At 35.9% G+C, this 18,651-nt stretch overlaps 1 protein-coding gene across 4 annotated transcripts in view; it reads left to right on the plus strand.

Annotated features, from left to right (window-relative positions):
• ODR4 (odr-4 GPCR localization factor homolog) overlaps positions 1-18,651 on the plus strand; it is a 36,532-nt gene that overhangs the window by 4,356 nt on the left and 13,525 nt on the right. The window contains exons 3-11 of one of the 4 annotated variants that reach the window (XM_027565589.1): positions 2,052-2,186; positions 5,757-5,852; positions 8,096-8,202; positions 9,210-9,246; positions 10,022-10,162; positions 11,539-11,634; positions 12,477-12,545; positions 16,751-16,879; positions 17,664-17,754. In XM_027565589.1, coding sequence (XP_027421390.1) covers positions 2,052-2,186; positions 5,757-5,852; positions 8,096-8,202; positions 9,210-9,246; positions 10,022-10,162; positions 11,539-11,634; positions 12,477-12,545; positions 16,751-16,879; positions 17,664-17,754 — 901 coding nt within the window. The remainder of the gene's footprint in view (positions 1-2,051; positions 2,187-5,756; positions 5,853-8,095; positions 8,203-9,209; positions 9,247-10,021; positions 10,163-11,538; positions 11,635-12,476; positions 12,546-16,750; positions 16,880-17,663; positions 17,755-18,651) is intronic. The other 3 variants (XM_027565592.1, XM_027565590.1, XM_027565593.1) reach the window with 3 other exon arrangements.

The raw sequence follows: 18,651 nt of genomic DNA on the forward strand, positions 1-18,651 counted from the left end.
TTGGAGAATTACTTTAAAAAGCATGAGCACCCACTGACTTTTTATAATTGATGGGAAGGTGTGTTAATCAGCAGGGAGGACTGTCAGCAGTACACAACAGTGAACGAACGAGAGTCACGCAGGCGCACCGGCTGCTTCTATCTTCACTCTATTTGGGGAGAGTGTACTATGTTCCAAGAATTGATTTTGAGGCCTAATAACAAATAAAAGTCCGTCGGGACGGGTTTCCTCCTGGGTATTTTAGCATGATGCTGTAGAACATTCAAGTTGCATAATTAGCGCTCCTTGTTCTGCTACTGTGCACATTCCTAAGCTACTTTCTCTTATAATTGGATGTCCTGTGTTGTCTACTTAGAAAGAATGCACTCTGCAGGGGATCTGTGTGCTCATACCCCTCCATGGTATTCTCGTTTTCAACATCATTCTGAATGTGCTTAGTTAGTGTTAGTGTAGCCCTGAGAGACCGGTACATTCGAAGAGTTTTCACAAACCTGATTTCTCATAAGACAGGGCAGACCCAGGTCCTGCCGCCTCATGAGGCTTCTCACCAGCCGGCCAGATGGCCTCTCTGGCAGGGCTTTTAGATTCAGGTTACTTAACATCTATTACGGGATTCTTTTTGTTAGAAACCTTTTATTTAAGGATCTTTACTTCCCTTTATTTTAAAAACTGAAGGGAAGAAAAGTCTTAGAGAAAGATGTAATCAGTAAAGGCAAAAGGTCAGGGAGAAGTACCTTTTTTCAGACTTGCCGTACTGCACGTAGCCCGTTTCTCAGCACAACCGCCGTCTCACGTGTGAGTCTCCCACAGTTTAGGAGAGTTCCACTCCCTCTTCATGCTGCCTTCTCATTCCTGCCAGCATTCTTGCTGCTGCTTTCTCTTTTTTCCAGGTTCATCACTATCCCCTCCTTCCCCTCGAGCTTTCAGGCTTGCCTGTTTCCTATTCTCAGAGTCAGTTTCTTTTTCTTTTCAAAATCATAGATTTTATGAAAGCAAAGAGTTTTCTTAATCAGTGCCTACCTGTTCCCAGTGTTCATTTCAGTGTAACGTTCTGGAAATAACTTTTATTGAAATAATTTCTCTTCATTTTTTTTTGTTCTGTTCCAGGATGACACTAACGATTAGGTCATGAGGATAACATCATGCTACCTTGTACTTTTACTCTGTAGGAGATTTTCACTATAATGAGTCTGAGCTAGTAAATTTTCCCCAATTTTATCTTCAGGTTTCCCACTTTTGGTTAGCATTTAATTGCTGTTAAAACTGAGGAACATCCATCTAATATAACACTTCGGTTATCTGTCCTACACCCACTTGGTTTTTCTGTGGACCATATGAGCAAGTTCCCCACTACCATTGTTTCAGTGAAAGTAAGATGCACAAGGTCATTTCTTGCTTTATTTTCCAGGGATTTTATATTTGTTGAATTATCTCATCTGTTGAGGTTACTTAGAAAATAAATAAAATAACTAGAAAATTGACCAAGCATGTCATCTTTTAGTGTATGTGCAGTTTACGGGCCGCCTTGGTGGTCCAGTGGTTAAGAATCCGCCTGCCAATGCAAGGGGCAGGGGTTTGATCCCTGGTCCGGGAAGATCGCACATGTCACAGAGCAACTAAGCCTGTGTGCCGTGACTGCTGAGCCTCTGCTCTGGAGCTCGTGCTACACAGTGAGAGAAGCCTGTGCATGCAGCTAGAGAAAGCCCACACGCAGCAGAGAAGACCCAACGCAGCCAGAAATATATAAATACGTTTTTAAGATGCAGTTCTTTCAGTCATCTAGTAAACCATTTTAAAGGACCACTGCATGATGCATATTCATGATGCCAAATGAATAAGGAGCTGGTATTAAATATATTGAAAGATAACACGTGAGGGAAATATTGTAGGGCTGTCCATCAACATTGGTTTCCCTGTAGATTCATTCCATTATAATACAGGTATTGACAATTTAAGCTGCTATGAATATTGCTCAGTTTTTGCATATCATGAAGGCTTTGCATTCCTCGGTGACATTTCCCTCTAGTAAGCTTTTCTAATTTGTTTTCAAGTGTTCCTCACAAAAGGATTATGTGATTCTTGCCACAAGAACACCACCCAAAGAAGAACAGAATGAGAGCCCCACACATTCCAAAGCCAAATTGGATAACTTGGATGAAGAGTGGGCCACAGAACACGCCCACCAGGTCATCATGTTTGTCTCTTTATATAGTTAAATTTGTGTTTGCTAACAAAATAAAAATACTTTATTCTCAGGTTACTAGACTAGGATTTCAGAGTACTCATAGGTTTTCAAAACTTGAGTAGTATATAAAAAATTAGGAGAATTTTCTGCTGTGTTTCATTCATAATTATATTTTTTTGTTGTTGATTACTTGTATCTAGTTTTTAAAAAAGCATTTTCTTACTTGGAGTTAAGTAACTCACCCAAGATTAGTGTAACAGGTCGTGAAACTGGGATTTGAACCCAGGCAGCATGACTTGAAAACCTTTGATCTCATTATGCTATGCTTTTCCATTGTTGACTTTTATCTGTTGTGTTTTTTAATTTAGCTTATTTCCAATTTTTCTATACTTTAAAATAATACTAGTTATTGATAATATTGTTGCTGGTCAGATTGTTTTAAAGACTTAAGCTAGGTACTGAGAAAGTAAAATGATGGTTAAAAATTTTTTTTAACGTCCTTAGAATTTATATTTTAACCAAAGTGAAAAACATTATTACCAAATGAGATTAAATAGAACAGTACTATAGGAGTATAGAGTGGGGGATGATCAAATATCTATAAGTGGTTGGATTCAAACAGCTTCACAGAAGACTCTGAACTTTAAAGATGAATAGGACTTTGCTGGAAGAAGTCACGGAGGACATTGAATGCACAAAGGTGTGGATAAGTGACCCAAAGGCATGAAATTTAAAGGTGTGTTAGAATAGCAGGCAACTGGGTATAATTGAAGCATGGTGTGTATTAAAGAGGATGTTTAGGCTTAAGACTGTATGGGGTCAGTTTATGGATGGTTTGAAGTGTCAGTCATCCTGGGAAGGGAGGAGTTCATTTGGGAGCCTGTCGCTCTGTGGTAGACTTTGAGAGCTCCCTATTTGGAGGATTGATCTGCCAATAATTGAGATAGTAATTTCAGTGCCTTGGTACAGTGTAAATGGAGAGTAGGGAGACTGGAAAGAGCAGAAAACTTACTTATAGTAATAGTTCAAGAAAAGATGACGTTGTCTAGTGACTAGACCCTTCAGCTTCATGAGGACAGGGGTCATGTCTCTTGTTTATGGCTGTATCCTTAGTGCCAAGCATAGTATTCCCATGGTTTATGATGAGAACTCCAGAATAAAGGATAAGTGAATGGATGAATCAACAAACTGAAGCAGACGGCTGAACTTCATTGCCAAAACATTTCAGAGAAAGAGCTAGTGTTAAGATGGTTTAGTGACCAACTAGACTGGCAGTAAAGAGATTGTGAGAGTAGAAGAAGGTTACGGAGACTTTTTTCCAGGGTGTCCAGGAAAGTGGTGTTGCCATTACACAAAGAAGAAACAGATTTGGGGTGGGAGAAGGAAACGAATAAATTCACTTAAAAGTGAATTGGATTATATCATCCAATGAACAGTGTTAAAGTAAGGTAAAAGTAGAATTAGTTCCTTCTCCATTTAGCTTTAAATCTTCAAACACACATACTTGTTTATCTGCATTTATTTTGGGATGTAGTATTTAGGTTTTTTAAAAAAAAATCCATTAAAAATTTAATATCTTCTAATGAAATATTAAATATTTACTGGATTAAAAAATCTATATGCATCTATACAAACATAAAATTTATAGGGCAAAGTATATAGCTTTATTGCCTCTAGAAAGAAATGGTTAATTTTATTTATTTATGATTTTGAAAAGATATGCAGGCTCCCCATTCTAAATATGAAAATTTCGTTGCTTTTGTAGGTCAAGTTTGTGTCTCTATAGTATTTAGAATTTATGAAATCAGATGGAGGTATCAGCAAACATGTGCTGTGTGCTTCGTTGTCAGTAATGTCTAATTCTCTGCAACCCCATGGACTGTATAGCCCGCCAGGTTCCTCTCTCCATGGAACTCTCCAGGCAAGAATGCTGGAGTGCGTTGCCATGCCCTCCTCCAGGGGATCTTCCCCACCCAGGGATCAAACCCAGCTCTCCCACATCAGCAGACATAATACAAATATATTAGGAGTTAGATTATGGTATCTAATTTTCTGAAAACTTTGCGTATACATTAAGTACATAAAAGATAACCAGAGCACTCTGATCTTTTGAGTATAGCTGGTAGAAAGCAATACCTGTGGCATGAGGAACTAGCCACAGTCATATGGAAGGAAAATTAGATATTATAAAGGACAAACTGGTAGTATGTGTCAAAATCCTGAAAAATAATGTATAACTTTTTAGCCTGGTTATCCACTTCAAGAGATTTATTATAAGCAGATAATCCTGTGGACACAGAAACTTGCTAGGATTTTTAACCATTTATTATTTAAGAGTACGGAAAAGCTCTAAATAATACAAAAACCCAATATCAATAAGATTTTTAAAATTGAGATTTAAAATTTAAATTTTAAAATTTAAGATTTAAATTTAAAATTTAGATTTGTAAATCTAAACAATAGGAAACAGTGGATTTTCAAATTGCACTCCCTCTCTTCAAATCCCAGACTCTGCTGGATATTATAGGAATACAGAGGTAGTTGAGAGTTAAGTTCTTCTAATAAGGAGCTCCCAGATCAACCAGTAAGGAAACACATAACCACAGCACAGGTTCATGTGATAAGCTCCATGGGAAAACTGTAGTGAAATCCTGTATGAGTTTGAAGATCAAAGGATCGAGGAAGACAGCTTCCTCAAGCTGACTTTGAGGTGTTCAGTAGAGTTCCAACATGTAGATATACAAGAGAACATCCTTCCAGGCTGAGTGAAAGATATAGAGTTAGAAAACCTGGCCATATGTGAGGAGAACAGTGAGAAGTTTGTGATTAACACTTGAATATTTCATGGGAAGTAGTGTCAGATGAGACTCTGCATATCAAATCCATCAGATTTTAGAGAGTCTAATACCAGCCTAAGATAAAATTTGTTTATTTAGCTGATAGTGGAAGTCACTGAAAAATTTAGTAGAGATTTCTGTCTTTGATCTTATAAGAAAGAAGTTTGCTTGTTGCTGTAACTAATACTATCCTATGCTAAGTCACTTCAGTCGTGTTCGACTCCGTGCGACCCCATAGACGGCAGCCCACCAGGCTCCCCTGTCCCTGGGATTCTCCAGGCAAGAACACTGGAGTGGGTTGCCATTTCCTTCTCCAATGCATGAAAGTGAAAAGTGAGAGTGAAGTTGCTCAGTCGTGTCCGACTCTTAGCGACCTCACGGACTGCAGCCTACCAGGCTCCTCCATCCATGGGATTTTCCAGGCAAGAGTACGGGAGTGGGGTGCCATTGCCTTCTCCAGCTGTAACTAAAGGGTGTCATTATGAAATGGTTTTGTTTATAAAGTAGTTTTAAGGTAGAAAGTTAAGAATACTCTAGGAAGATTGACACCCCATTCATCTTGGTTATCATCCATTTCGCAATATTTTAACCTTTTTTTCAAAGCCCTCACCTCAATGCTGTGCATATAGTTGGTACTAGGTAGGCATTTACTGATCTAATATTTAGCTTCTCAAACACAGGTTGCATAAAATGTCAAATGCTTTTGTTAGCTAATGCTGTATTTCTGTTTTTAGGTATCCAGGATGCTACCAGGGGGACTTTTAGTTCTTGGAGTATTTATTATTACAGCTTTAGAAATAGGAAGTGAATTTCAAAATACCCTGCGTAGAGTAAGTCTGAAATATCAAAAATTCTTCAAGTTACATCTTAATTGCTTGTATATGTTTACAGTGATCCTAGGCACATTTAGATTAATTCTCTACGATGGGATTATGTTAAAACAGCCTTTTCCACCCAATCGTGGCTCCTGACAAAATTGCTTAGTATCTTGAGTGTAATATATGTCAATATATATTTTCAATCAAAGCTATATATTTTAAAAATATTCCTTATTTTAAAATTAATTTTCTACTATTGTGAAACAAGTTATAGAGGGTTAACAATTTTTATTGTGCAATAACAGTATTCTGCTAGAACTCCCATTTAGCTCCAAGTGATTGCCTTAATGTGAAATTAATGTTTTGTAATTCTTCATCTCTTCAGTTCTCTTAGGATCCTGAGAATAAGACATAAAGTAACGGCAGTCAGATACTTATTCTTTATTTCTGGACAGAGTATCTATCACAAATCACTTACTTTTTGTTTAATTCCGATGTCAGTCAATTGGGTGACATAGTTTACCAGTAAATATAAGGGTCCACAAACTGTTTCCCCTTAAGCCCAAACCTGAAGCAAGCTCTGGACAGCCAGCTTGCATCTCTTTTAGTAATCAAGATCCAGATAAGGGGACTTCCCTGAGGTCCAGTGGTTAAGAGTCCGCTTTGCAATGCAGAGGATGCAAGTTTGATACCTGGTTGGGCAACTAAGATCCCATGGCTGCAAAGACCCAAAGCAACCAAATAAATATTTTTTAAAAATCCAGATAAGCCTTCACAAATTTATTTTCCACCCCAAGAAAGAAGGGGACCTCATTATCTTGAGAAGTGCAAAACCCACCAGAATCCCCAAAACCCTTTCTCTAGTAAAAAGCATACGGCTCAGAATCCAGATGCTACAGATTCTTCCAGTTTTGTAACTTTCTCTCCCATCAAATATCCCACCTTCAAACCTTTGATATTTGTACCTATGGGAGTAAAGGAAGAAGGAGATGATAATCCCTCCCCTGGCAAGTTATTCAACCTTGTACCATTTTTACCATTTTAAATAAGTGTACCTCTTTCACAGTTGTTCGTCCTATTTGGCATTTTGGAATGTAACCTATGTCCACCGCTGTGCGTCATTTTGTGGTTTGCATTGGAATGAATGGCTCAGTGCTAGAGAGAGACAGATCCTCCTTCCTCTTGCTTTCTGCATCTCTTGTTTCTAAGAAGCATATAAGATTTTAGAAATGCTCTGTTTTAGAAACTGTAGCATTTTAGTTTCTTTCCATTGGCCTGCATTGAGGATATGATATGAAGTAAGCTTGTAAAACTTGTCTCCCATAAGGTCATTGCAGAGAGCTTTATTCACTGTATTACATGATACTGTCTTTAGAAATTTCTTTTGATATCATTACCAAGAAAGTTGTGCCTGTTCTGATCACCTGTTTAGCTTATGGACCATGTGAATTAGGGAACAAATTAGATTTCTTTGTGCACAGTATTTTTAGAGAGCTTAGAGCATTTATGAACCCTTTCCCCATATCAAGTGTGCATTTTTATCATTCTTACCTGTGGCATAGATTTATGTCCTTACTTCTGATTTTCTCACTTATAATTTGTGTTATTCTGTATTGTATGTACCCTTGTATATTGCCTTATATCTTTTGTGACGTTTAAATAAGAAATGCCAAATGGGCAACGTGCTCTGTTTTTTTAGGCTAAAAATCACTTGTCATTTTTCATTCTAATTAAGTAAAATCTTCATACTTCACTTAAATGTTGCATGGCTGCTAAGTCATGTGTGCTAAGTCTCTTTAATCGTGTCTGACTCTTTGTGACCCTATGGACTGTAACCCACCAGGCTCCTCTGTCCAGGGGATTCTCCAGTCAGGAATACTGGAGTGGGTTGCCATGCCCTCCTCCAGGGATCTTCCTGACCCAGGGATCGAACCTGTGTCTCTTACGTCTCCTGCTTGGCAGGCAGGTTCTTTACCACCAACGCCACCTGGGAAGCTCAGTTGCCCTAAATTGGGTTCAGTTGATCATTAATGACAGTGAATTATGTTTTTTTATTTAATACCCAATTTTTATTTATCTCTAAAAATGGAATTTAAATGATTAATAATCAGTTTCACTCTTTCTTTTGAAAGAAAGAAAATTTAATGATAGGATCATGAAATTTTAAAGCTAAATGGGAAATTAGGATTATTATAGTTGTCTTTTTCTGTACTTTCCTTTTACTTTGCATTCAATTGTGTTTTCCTTTTTTTCAGCTAGTATTTGCTGTGGAAAAATCTGTGAATAAAAAGAGACTGTGGAATTTCACAGAAGAGGAGGTCTCAGAACGAGTTATACTTCACTTTTGCTCTTCTACAAAAAAGTATCTTTTATTTAGGTGTTCATGTTTTAAAGTATATGATACCGATATAATGTTCCTGCAACTTTTTTACCCAAATGTTTATTTAAATCATTTATACGTTTTCTGTAAATAACACATAAATAGGACTGCCAATAAGAATAGTGTTAATGGTTGTTAATCATGTCTCACGTTGTAAGGAGTTTGAGAGAGGAGGCAGGGACTAGGCCTTCTGAATTCTTCGCCAGCTGTCTACCCCTGTACATTACAGTACACTAGGTCCCCTACAGAGAGGTGTAGCTTAGGCAAAGCAGTGCTTTTATATTGTTTACCTCCAGTTCCTATAGATAAAATGTTCAACTCAAAGCACAATTACACTGAGCTGGAAAGTTTTGTTTCTCTGGCCAAGATCAGGTGACTCTAGAAGCCAGTTAGTTATAGGGCCTTCTTAGCTTCTCTCCTCTACATGTTAGCAGGGCAAGTACCTCCCAAGCATGAGGCAGTTTTGCCAAGGGAGTGAAGCAATGTAAGGGTCCAGTAAATTAGGACCTGCCAAATACAAAATTCAAATAAGTGGTCATTCCTGCAGAAGCTGAGCTCTTAACTCCTTTGAAACTAGAATGTTTCCTGTACAAACTCCTTGACCCAGTAAACATTCCAGGCTTGACTCCATTCAGAACAGCACTCCTGTTTGTTAAAAAGAGTGTGTATATGAGGACAATTTTGTAAGCGCTGTCATTCTATTCATTGGGATGAGCAGGATTTATAAACAGAAGGAAATAAAGTGTCCAAAGTATTATAGTCAAAGGAATTTATATATATAAAAGTAATATACTTGCACAAACCCATGTATGCATATATATGTGTGTGTGTATACCTGTCTTTAAGTGTCATACCATGAAGTGGTATGATTTTGTAAAAATTTGGATGCATATACTTTGTTTTTATTTTTGGATGGTTTTTTTTTGGATTATTAAGAATTGCTTTTTTATTTTTACTTTTTTGGTTATTTCTATCCTTAATTAGTAAAGAATATTTTGTCGAACTTATGATATTCATGATCCAAAGGTAAGAAAAAGTTCTCTTTATAAAGACTTTTCTGTGTTGCAGACTACTTTTAAATGAAAATTAAATTTTTGTTTTAATAATTCTCAATGCTGTCTCTTCTTATTGATGTCCACAACCACCCATAGTTTTTTACTTTGAAATATGCTTAATTTCTTTGCAGACAAGGAAAATTTATGTTTTGTTTTGTTGTTAGAATATTTTTGTTAAGCTCTCCTTATCTTGTTTATGGGTCCAGTATTATATTTGAGAGGCTTGTAGTACAAGTGTCTAGGCTTGTGGGAGCTGCAGTGCCTAGTAAACAAATTGTCTGTACTCAAGAGGAATCCAAACTAATCCTTTGCTAAGGTGTTGAAGAAACAGAGTGGAAAAGTAGCTGCAGTATTTTGTTAGCAGGAATAGGACAGAAGGAAAACGTCTGGCACCTCATACAGTTGCTCAGTGATTGTTGATGCCGCATCAGACACTTCAGAATTGACTCTGGTGAAGCTGCAGATGAGAACTACAGGACCAGAGGACTCGCCAAAATTTTAAACCAGCCTTTCACTCGGGGAGGGAGTTGCCAGGATTGCCTAGGATGTGCTGAAGAATACCAAACTCTTAGTGCATGCTTTATTTTTATTTAGTTCTAACCTATTGCTCTTTGATGAAGGAATTTGGCCAAATATGTTGGATAACAACCTGTATGAATTACTAGGCTGTACAATTTATGATGTTTTATTGCTCCGTGTGTTTTACGTTAATCACGTATTTTATGTTTTCTTCCCCTTTGCTAAAGAGTTCTGCAAAACCGGCAGATTGGAAGTATCAAAATGGACTATCAGCTTCATGGCTTTCCTTAGAGTGTACAGTTTATATTAATATTCACGTCCCGCTGTCTACTACTTCTGTCAGCTATACTCTGGAGAAAAATACAAAGGTATCAGAATAAAATGAATTTTCTTTAGTGATTGCTGAATAGATGATCTACCTTTATTCTGATTGTCTATGCTGTTCATTTTATAATTTCAAAATTGCATTCTAATTATAATATTGTTACAGGTAACTGATTTATTAGTCCAGCCAGATTAGAAATTTAGACATGGGACAATGTCATCATACTATTGTATTTAGCATAGTAATAAGTGCTTCATAAATATTTGTTAATTAACATGTAATAGGTACATTGTCTTAGAGAAGGAAATGGCAACCCACTCCAGTATTCTTGCCTAGGAAATCCCATTGACAAAGTCTGAGCCTGGTGGGCAACAGTCCATGGGGTCGCAAAGTCGGACATGACTTAGCAACTGAGCACATGTACATTGTAAAATATAACTATGTAAGATGATACACCGGTTGGTCTTTTTTGTTTTCATCTGTAGTCGTTTAAAACAGTTTTTTTAATTGAAATATAGTTGATTTACAGTGTGTTGATTTCTACTGTGGCATCACTGATGCAATGGACATGAGTTTGGGCAAACTTTGGGAGATGGTAGGGGACAGGGAAGCCTGGTGTGCTGCAGTCCATGGGGTTGCAAAGAGTCAGACATGACTGTGTGACCGAACAACAATTTCTACTGCACATCAGAGTGATTCAGTTGTACACGTATATATATATTTTCATGTTCTTTTCCGTTATGATCTGTCTTAGGATATTGCATATAGATTGAAAGTTTGGGATTAGCAGATGCAAATTTTTATAAATAGAATGAACAAAAACAAGGCCCTACTGTATAGCACAGGGAACTATCTTCCTCTTTAGTTTTGTTTTCCATATTCCAGTTATGTTTTGTAATTCTGTACCATTCTTTTGTTCATAGCTTTTTTATCTTCTTTTTTCCTGTTGAAGGAGGTAAATGGAGCTTGCTTATTGTTTCCTCTTTAATACTGTTTTGTATATTTGTTTGAGGCTCTTTCTTTTTTCTTACTTTTTTTAACAGAAATTACTAAATTTTATTTGACTGGTTATTCAGTTCAGTTCAGTCACTCAGTCATGTCCGACTCTTTGCGACCCCATGAATCGCAGCATGCCAGGCCTCCCTGTCCATCACCAACTCTCGGAAGCCACCTAAATCTGTGATATGTATGTTAGTTCGGGAAAAAGATTAGAAAAACAATTATTTAATATGGATAAGGTACTAAAAATTGAGGACATACTTTTTTGTTCATGATACTGAATTTAAATGCCACGTTATTGAAACTTAGGGATATTTATCATTAATATTTTAGTGTACTAGGTGGGAAAAAGTAGACTCGAGGGAGTTTAACTGAGATGGCATTATATCTGAAAGATGTCCATGTTGTGTTTCTTTTAAGAATGGACTTGCACGCTGGGCCAAGCAGATAGAAAATGGTATTTATTTGATTAATGGGCAAGTTAAAGATGAAGATTGTGACCTATTAGAAGGACAGGTGAGTCAAGAGAAAATCATCTAATGAAATTATTTGTGCTTAAGGAAAAGTAAAAGATGACTTATTTTTAGTTATTTAGGCCTTACCTTCATGAAAACAATTTTTATCTACTTCTTATTTCTAAGGTCTTTAAAACTAAAGGGCACATGATTATCTTAGAAAATGATAGATTATTTCTGAAATCATAAGAATTTTGAAACCTGCAGGAGAGGGTGTCATGTAAATTTCATCTGATTTCTACTTTGCAGTCTGCTCACTTAAAACTAAAGTCGTAAAGTCGCATGTTCTGCCCTGATAACAGTTTACATACTAAGTTTGGCCATTTTATAGGGAATGTGTATGGGGGGGTCTTCTAAAATATCTTTGGTCTGAAGAGGAACTTTGGTGATTTCTCCCTTTGGAGCAGGGCTCAGTGAGCTTAATGTACACACCAAGTAGTAAATATTTTAGACTTTGTAGGCCATGTGTTCTCTCTTACAGCTATTTGGCTCTTCTGTTGTAGCGTGAAAGTGGCCACAGACGATACACACACGAACAATCTTGATTGTGTTCCAGTAGAACTTTATTTACAAAGACTAGAGGTAGTTTGGATTTGATCCATAGGCATAGTTTGCGAATCCTTGCTTTAGAGGAATAAAAGTAGGAGGTGAATGGTTTTTGAGAGTATACATTAAATTTGTAGAATATAGACCACACAAAACAATGTACCTATAGAAAAGACTAACATAAAACGAATAGTAAGACTTTTTTCTCCTCTGCGTATGTTGGATAGCTCCTAAATTATCTTTTATGTTTCACTCCAATCTCAACAGTCTAATTTTTTAATTTCTGTGTCATTTCAGAAAAAATCTTCTAGAGGAAATACTCAAGCAGCTAATCATTCATTTGATATTAGAGTGCTAACACAGTTGGTAAATATTTTAAAATACTCCTTATCTAAAATTAAAATGCAGTATTTCTTAGCATAAGCTTAATGAAATCGTTTTTTTTTAAGTGTGTATGAATTTTTTGGCTGTGCTGGGTCTTTGTTGTTGCTGATGGGCTTTTCTCTAGCTGTGGTGAGCGGGGGCTGCTCTCTAGTTACAGCGCACAAGCTTCTCGTTGCGATAGCTTTCCTCGCTGTGGAGCACAGGCTCTGGGGCACGTGGGCTTCGGTAGTTGCGGCTCGTGGGCTCAGCATTTGTGGCTCCGGGCTCTAGAGCACAGACTCAGTTGTGGTGCATGGGCCTAGTTGCCCCGCGGCACATGGGATCTTCCAGGTCAGGGATCGAACCTGTGTCTCCTGCACTGGCAGGTAGATTCTTTCCCACTGAGCCACCAGGGAAGCCCTGTTTCTCTTTTTATGCTTGTGATTAGAGAGTCAAAACATTTTTGAGATGTAAAAGAGACTATAAAAAATGTTCCATTCAAAGAAAGTTATTTCCAAGAATTTATTCCCAAGTTATTTATTTTAATAAAATCTATTGGAGTGTATTGCTTCAAGACTATTAAAATTTTGACATCATGTAGCCTAGCAGTTAGGGAAAAAATGTACATATGTGTATGTATGTATACATATATGGAGAAGGCAATGGCAACCCACTCCAGTACTCTTGCCTGGAGAATCCCATGGACAGAGGAGCCTGGTAGGCTGCAGTCCATGGGGTCGCCAAGAGTCGGAAACAACTGAGCGACTTCACTTTGACTTTTCACTCACATGCATTGGAGAAGGAAATGGCAACCCACTCCAGTGTTCTTGCCTGGAGAATCCCAGGGACAGGGGAGCCTGGTGGGCTGCCGTCTATGGGGTCGCACAGAGTCGGACACGACTGAAGCGACTTAGCAGGAGCAGCAGCATGTACATATATATGTGTGTGTAATATTTTGTATGGTAAGTTTTGTGAGCCAAGTTGTAATTTTCTTAACTTAAAAGATGTGTGCAGTGATGTGCGAAGAGTTGTTACATACCTAATTTGAAGCAAATCTATATCTCTGTTTTGGTAAAAATCACACAATATTAGCAAGGTTTATGTTTTTATATTGTTGCTTTACTTTACACATGTCTTCTCAGAAATTTAAATTTGGATAATTATTTGTAAAAGTATGTATACATTTGATTTTAGTCCTGCTTGAAATTATCCTCGAAGCTAGATAGCATGTAAAGTACATCCATGATTTTAGAAAACTTTTCATTAAACAGGGAAATGCTACCAGGACTTGTATTTTTTTTTTTTTTTTACTTAATAAAATAGACTTAAAATCCGTTTGTCACAGGAGGGGGCTTTCATTGCTGCTTTTCTTTGTGTTTAGCAGTAGAGCATTACTAAATTGTCAGACTTATGCCACTAAACATTTCTCAGTTTCTCTTCTCAGGACCTTAAAAGTATTTTTAGTCTTTAATTTTCCTCCTTCTTTTTCATTTTAGAAGTGTTTTTTAAGTTTATTCTTCTACCTGTATGCTTTTTACTAGTTATACTTACATGACTTCTTTGTTTATGAAACAATTCAGTTAAAATTATTTCAGTTATAAAATTGCAGTTAAAAATGTTTGGAGAGTGGGAATATAGAGAGAAGAATAGAAGGCATTATATATTAATATAATAAGTAGTCAAGTATTTGAGGCCACTTTTCTATCAAGTTTTGTTGATTCTTTCTTTGCAGCATAGCTCATCTTTTATTTTATGGTCCCATTGCCATTAGCCTTACAACCTAATTGTTTTACCTAATTCATCACAAGGACTTAGTCTCTCTCTTTCCATTTATTCTTATCCAAAGTGATTCATTCTCTGAATCCTGATACCTTTGTTTGTATATTTCCTGTGATATCTTTCATATTTCTGATCTGTCTTGTATATTACCTCAGATTATCCTTTCGGAATCACAGTTTGCATTTATTCACTGTTCATTTACTTATTAGTTTTTTTTCCAATTAATATTAAGTGTGTATAAGGGGCAGACACTAACTGTGTTACTCCCCTTGTGTAAAATTCCTTAATTGCTCTATATGTACTAGTTCGAATTCTAATTCAAGGCTTTTTGTGGCCTCAGCATGCCTTTTCATTATTTTCTAACTTAACTATTTTAGATGTATGCTTTCTGTGCCTTTAGAGTTCTGTATATTTCCCAAGTCATCTGTCTTATCAGTGCCATTTTTCCTTTATTATCCAGACTGTCAAAGTCCTACCTGTACATTAAGATATAGCCGAAATGTTACCATTTTCATAAGGTTTCATTTGGTTACCATAACCAGAGGGATCTTTTCCAAAATATAATATCAGCATCCCGGAAGTCCCTCCACTTATGAATAGGTTCGATTTTCAAAGTCTGCTAGCTGGTTTGTTCTGAAGTCCAAAGAAACCAAGATGGGTTGACATTTATAGAACCTAAATACATTTCCACCAAAAAGGAGTGAATCAAGTCCTTTTATCTTTTAAAAAGTCTTCTCCTTGATATGTGTGTATGTGTGTAGTCTTTTATATATACAATTTTGGAAAATAATGTTCTAATTTATACATATATAAATACATACATATATATAATATACATATATAATATATATGTTGCAACTGTGTTAATATGTACTGTAAATTAGATATTAAATATGTAAAATGGGACGTTATTCTTCTACAGTAGAGTTAGGTTTAGTGGATGAAGGGAGCTCATTACTCCTCCTCCTCTCCATTTATTAATATATCAGTGATCTCTACAAGTATCATAGGAGGCTTATTCCAAAGAGTATCAGCATTGTCACCCTGTTGCTTCATTTAATGATTGACAGTTTTGAGCAGACCTGGAACCTTCTGAACTGTTTTGCCTGTGACAGATTTTTTACCAAGACCTTGATTGTTTTTAGGCTTACATTCTTTAAAAAAAATTAGCCTTTGCCTGAATTACATTAGAGTCACCGGCACATGGTTAGTTAGCAGTGGTTAAATTGCATGAATTGTCTTTTTTCTTCAGAGTTGACTCTGTTGTGGTTTTTTAAAAAAATTATTTACTTATTTTTGGCCGCTCTGGATCTTCATTGCTGTGCGCGGTCTTTCTCTAGTGGGGCGAGTGGGGGCTACTCCTGCAGTGCGTGGGCTTCTCACTGTGGTGGCTTCTCTTGTTGAAGAATAGACTCTAGGTGCAAGGTCTTCGGTAGTTACACCGTGTGGACTCAGTAGTTATGGCAAATAGACGCTAGAGCTTGGGCTCAGTCGTTGGGGCGGATGGGCTTAGTTGCTCTGTGACACGTCGGCTCTTCCCAGATCAGGGACTGAACCTGTGTCCCCTGCATTGGCAAATGAATTCTTAACCACTGGACCACCAGGGAAGTCTGTTGTTGAATGGTTTATTTCACGTGCACTTAGAATATATGTTTGTACCACGTCCTTTTCTTTTTTTTAAATCATGATTTTTGTTTCCAGTATGATTGTACAGATCTCTAGTAGTACTTTTGAAGTTTCACTGCTCTCCTTGTTTTGGTATTTGTTGAAATGATAAGGTTAAAAATGTCTGTGAAAAAGCTCAAAGCCAAGCATGAACTAATACTACTTAGATTAGAAAAGAATGGGTCTATGAGATGAAAGTGATCATCACTGAAGTCGTTTTCTGGTGACAGACATAGTTGACCTGCGGAGTCTGTAACATTACTTTTGACTTATGAAAGTTATGAGTTAAAAGTATAAATAAATGAATGTTTATATGTTGCTTGTAATTTTACTGTATTTATCACATCCTGCTCTGTATTTCAGTAATTTTTTTTTGCAGAGCTTGCATTACATACCTTCTGTTACTAGATCATGTTTTCTTTGAACGTCTTTTAATCTTAATAGTACTTATCTGAGTTATCTGCAAATAATATATGTTTAATGAACATATTGAAAGAATATAGGTATTATAGATAGTTATGTTAGTAAGAAAAATTTAGATGTGGTGTATTTAATTTCAGAGTATGTTCAAAATACTCAGAAAATAACATATAATTTATAAGGAAAAATGTAAAGGCCTTCTAAAATTTATAAAGAATATTTTCAGACACCTGGGTCAGTTAAAAATTTCTTCTTGCTTCATGAAATGACTTATATAATGTTTAAATGGTTCATATAGTTGATAATCATTGGCTATTAGAACTTAAACAGATTTTGTCTTTCAGCTTCTGAATTCAGACCACAGATCCACAGCCATGGTCCAGATCTGCAGTGGCTCTGTAAACCTTAAGGGTGCTGTGAAATGCAGAGCTTATATTCATAGTAATAAGCCCAAGGTTAAAGATGCTGTGCAGGTACAAAAGGAAAACTGGTATATGAAAGAAGCATGTTAACATAATTATTAAAAAATCCTAAAATTTTAATCTTTTTTCCGACTCAAATTTCTTAATTAATTTGATTTTAACTGATAAAAGTCCAATCTGTTGGGCAGTCTAGCTAAACCAGATGATTCATCCCAAGATTTTCATATGTAGAATGTCTATTTTTCATATGTAGTCTATCCTTTACAAAGTGATGATTATACAGGTTTATTAAGTTTTCCACAATACTGTACATATCAGTACATTTGAAATCATTTCTTATGAGGGAAATTGAGCTTTTTAATAGCAAGAAAAGTGCTCCTAGGAAGAATTATTTGGTGGTGTTTTATAATCTATATAATTTAGAAATTAAAAAAATGATGACTGGCACTTTTGTTGTGGTTATACATTTTCTAATTTGGAGTACTAGCACTATCGTTGAGACGCAAAATTTCATTCATTTTTATTTGGTTTAAATTTACTGTATAGATGATGTTTAGGTAAATTTGCTGTTAAACATGATAAGCATGTTAAATGAATGGACGTTAAAAAGTGGAATGATGTCCTGGTTACTTTATTGGACACGTTCATACACGCGTGCATGTTCAGTCCTTCAGTTGTGTCCAGCTCTTTGTGACTCCATGGACTATAGCCTCCAGGCTCCTCTGTCCATGGGATTCTCTAGTCAGTTATGTGGGAGAGGGGTTGATGATAAAATAATGTGAATTTAAAGTAATAGATCTTATTTCTCATTGTGCTTTTCTTTGTTTTTCCATAGGCCATGAAAAGAGATATATTGAATACAGTTGCTGATCGTTGTGAAATACTATTTGAGGATCTGCTTTTGAATGAAATTCCAGAAAAAAAAGTTATGAGTATAAAATTAAGTACTTTTTTTGCATGTGTTCAATCTATATACTAGGATGTCAAGATCACCTTTTTTACTGCATATATCTATTAAAATAATGTCATCACATACTTTTCTTATATAATGAAAAATTTCAGTTGCCACCTAAAGAAAGTTTTGAACACCTTCTAATAGCAAATCTGTCAACATTTAATAATTTCAGGGAGGATTAAAAAATTCCATGTGAATTTTTGTCAAAATGGATAAACTGTGTTACATTTTAAAACCATTATTTTTTATCAATACCTGTGAAGTTTAAGAACTTATTCATGATCAAAAAATTAATGTATTAGTATTCAGCATTATATATAATAGAGTATTTAATAGATGTATATGCAGTTGATCATATTCTTTTCAGTTTTTTTTGGTGTGTGTACTAGTTTATATACTTTTCATCCATGTTACTCTACAGACTTCATTAGGTTTAAAAAAGGCTGGTCATGATGTCTTAACCTTATATAATTCCATCTTTTGAGAAACATGAACAATTTATACTTTTTCACTAATTTGTATTAGAAATCTTTTATTTTTACTCAAAAGGAAGGTTATCATATTAAGTATGCTTTTTTGAAGCTACACATTTACCTACCTTTCTATATTCAGGTGTGAGTGGATTTGCAGTACACAGTTGAATATGTACATAGTTGAAACACATATATTAGTTTTTTAAGGGAATGTGTTTATTTTTATAGGAAAAAAAACATAGCTCCTGTGTATAAATAACTTCTTTTAGTTTTAAAAGCCTGTGTATCAGGTTTAGTGGACTGCTTATAATTTTTTTGTATTCCCAGTATGATAATACCTGGAATTTCCAGATTTAATATATATCCTTCATGTACTTCACAAATAACTGAAGTTC

Source organism: Bos indicus x Bos taurus, chromosome 16 (assembly GCF_003369695.1).
Source record: "Bos indicus x Bos taurus breed Angus x Brahman F1 hybrid chromosome 16, Bos_hybrid_MaternalHap_v2.0, whole genome shotgun sequence".
NCBI lineage: Eukaryota > Metazoa > Chordata > Mammalia > Artiodactyla > Bovidae > Bos > Bos indicus x Bos taurus.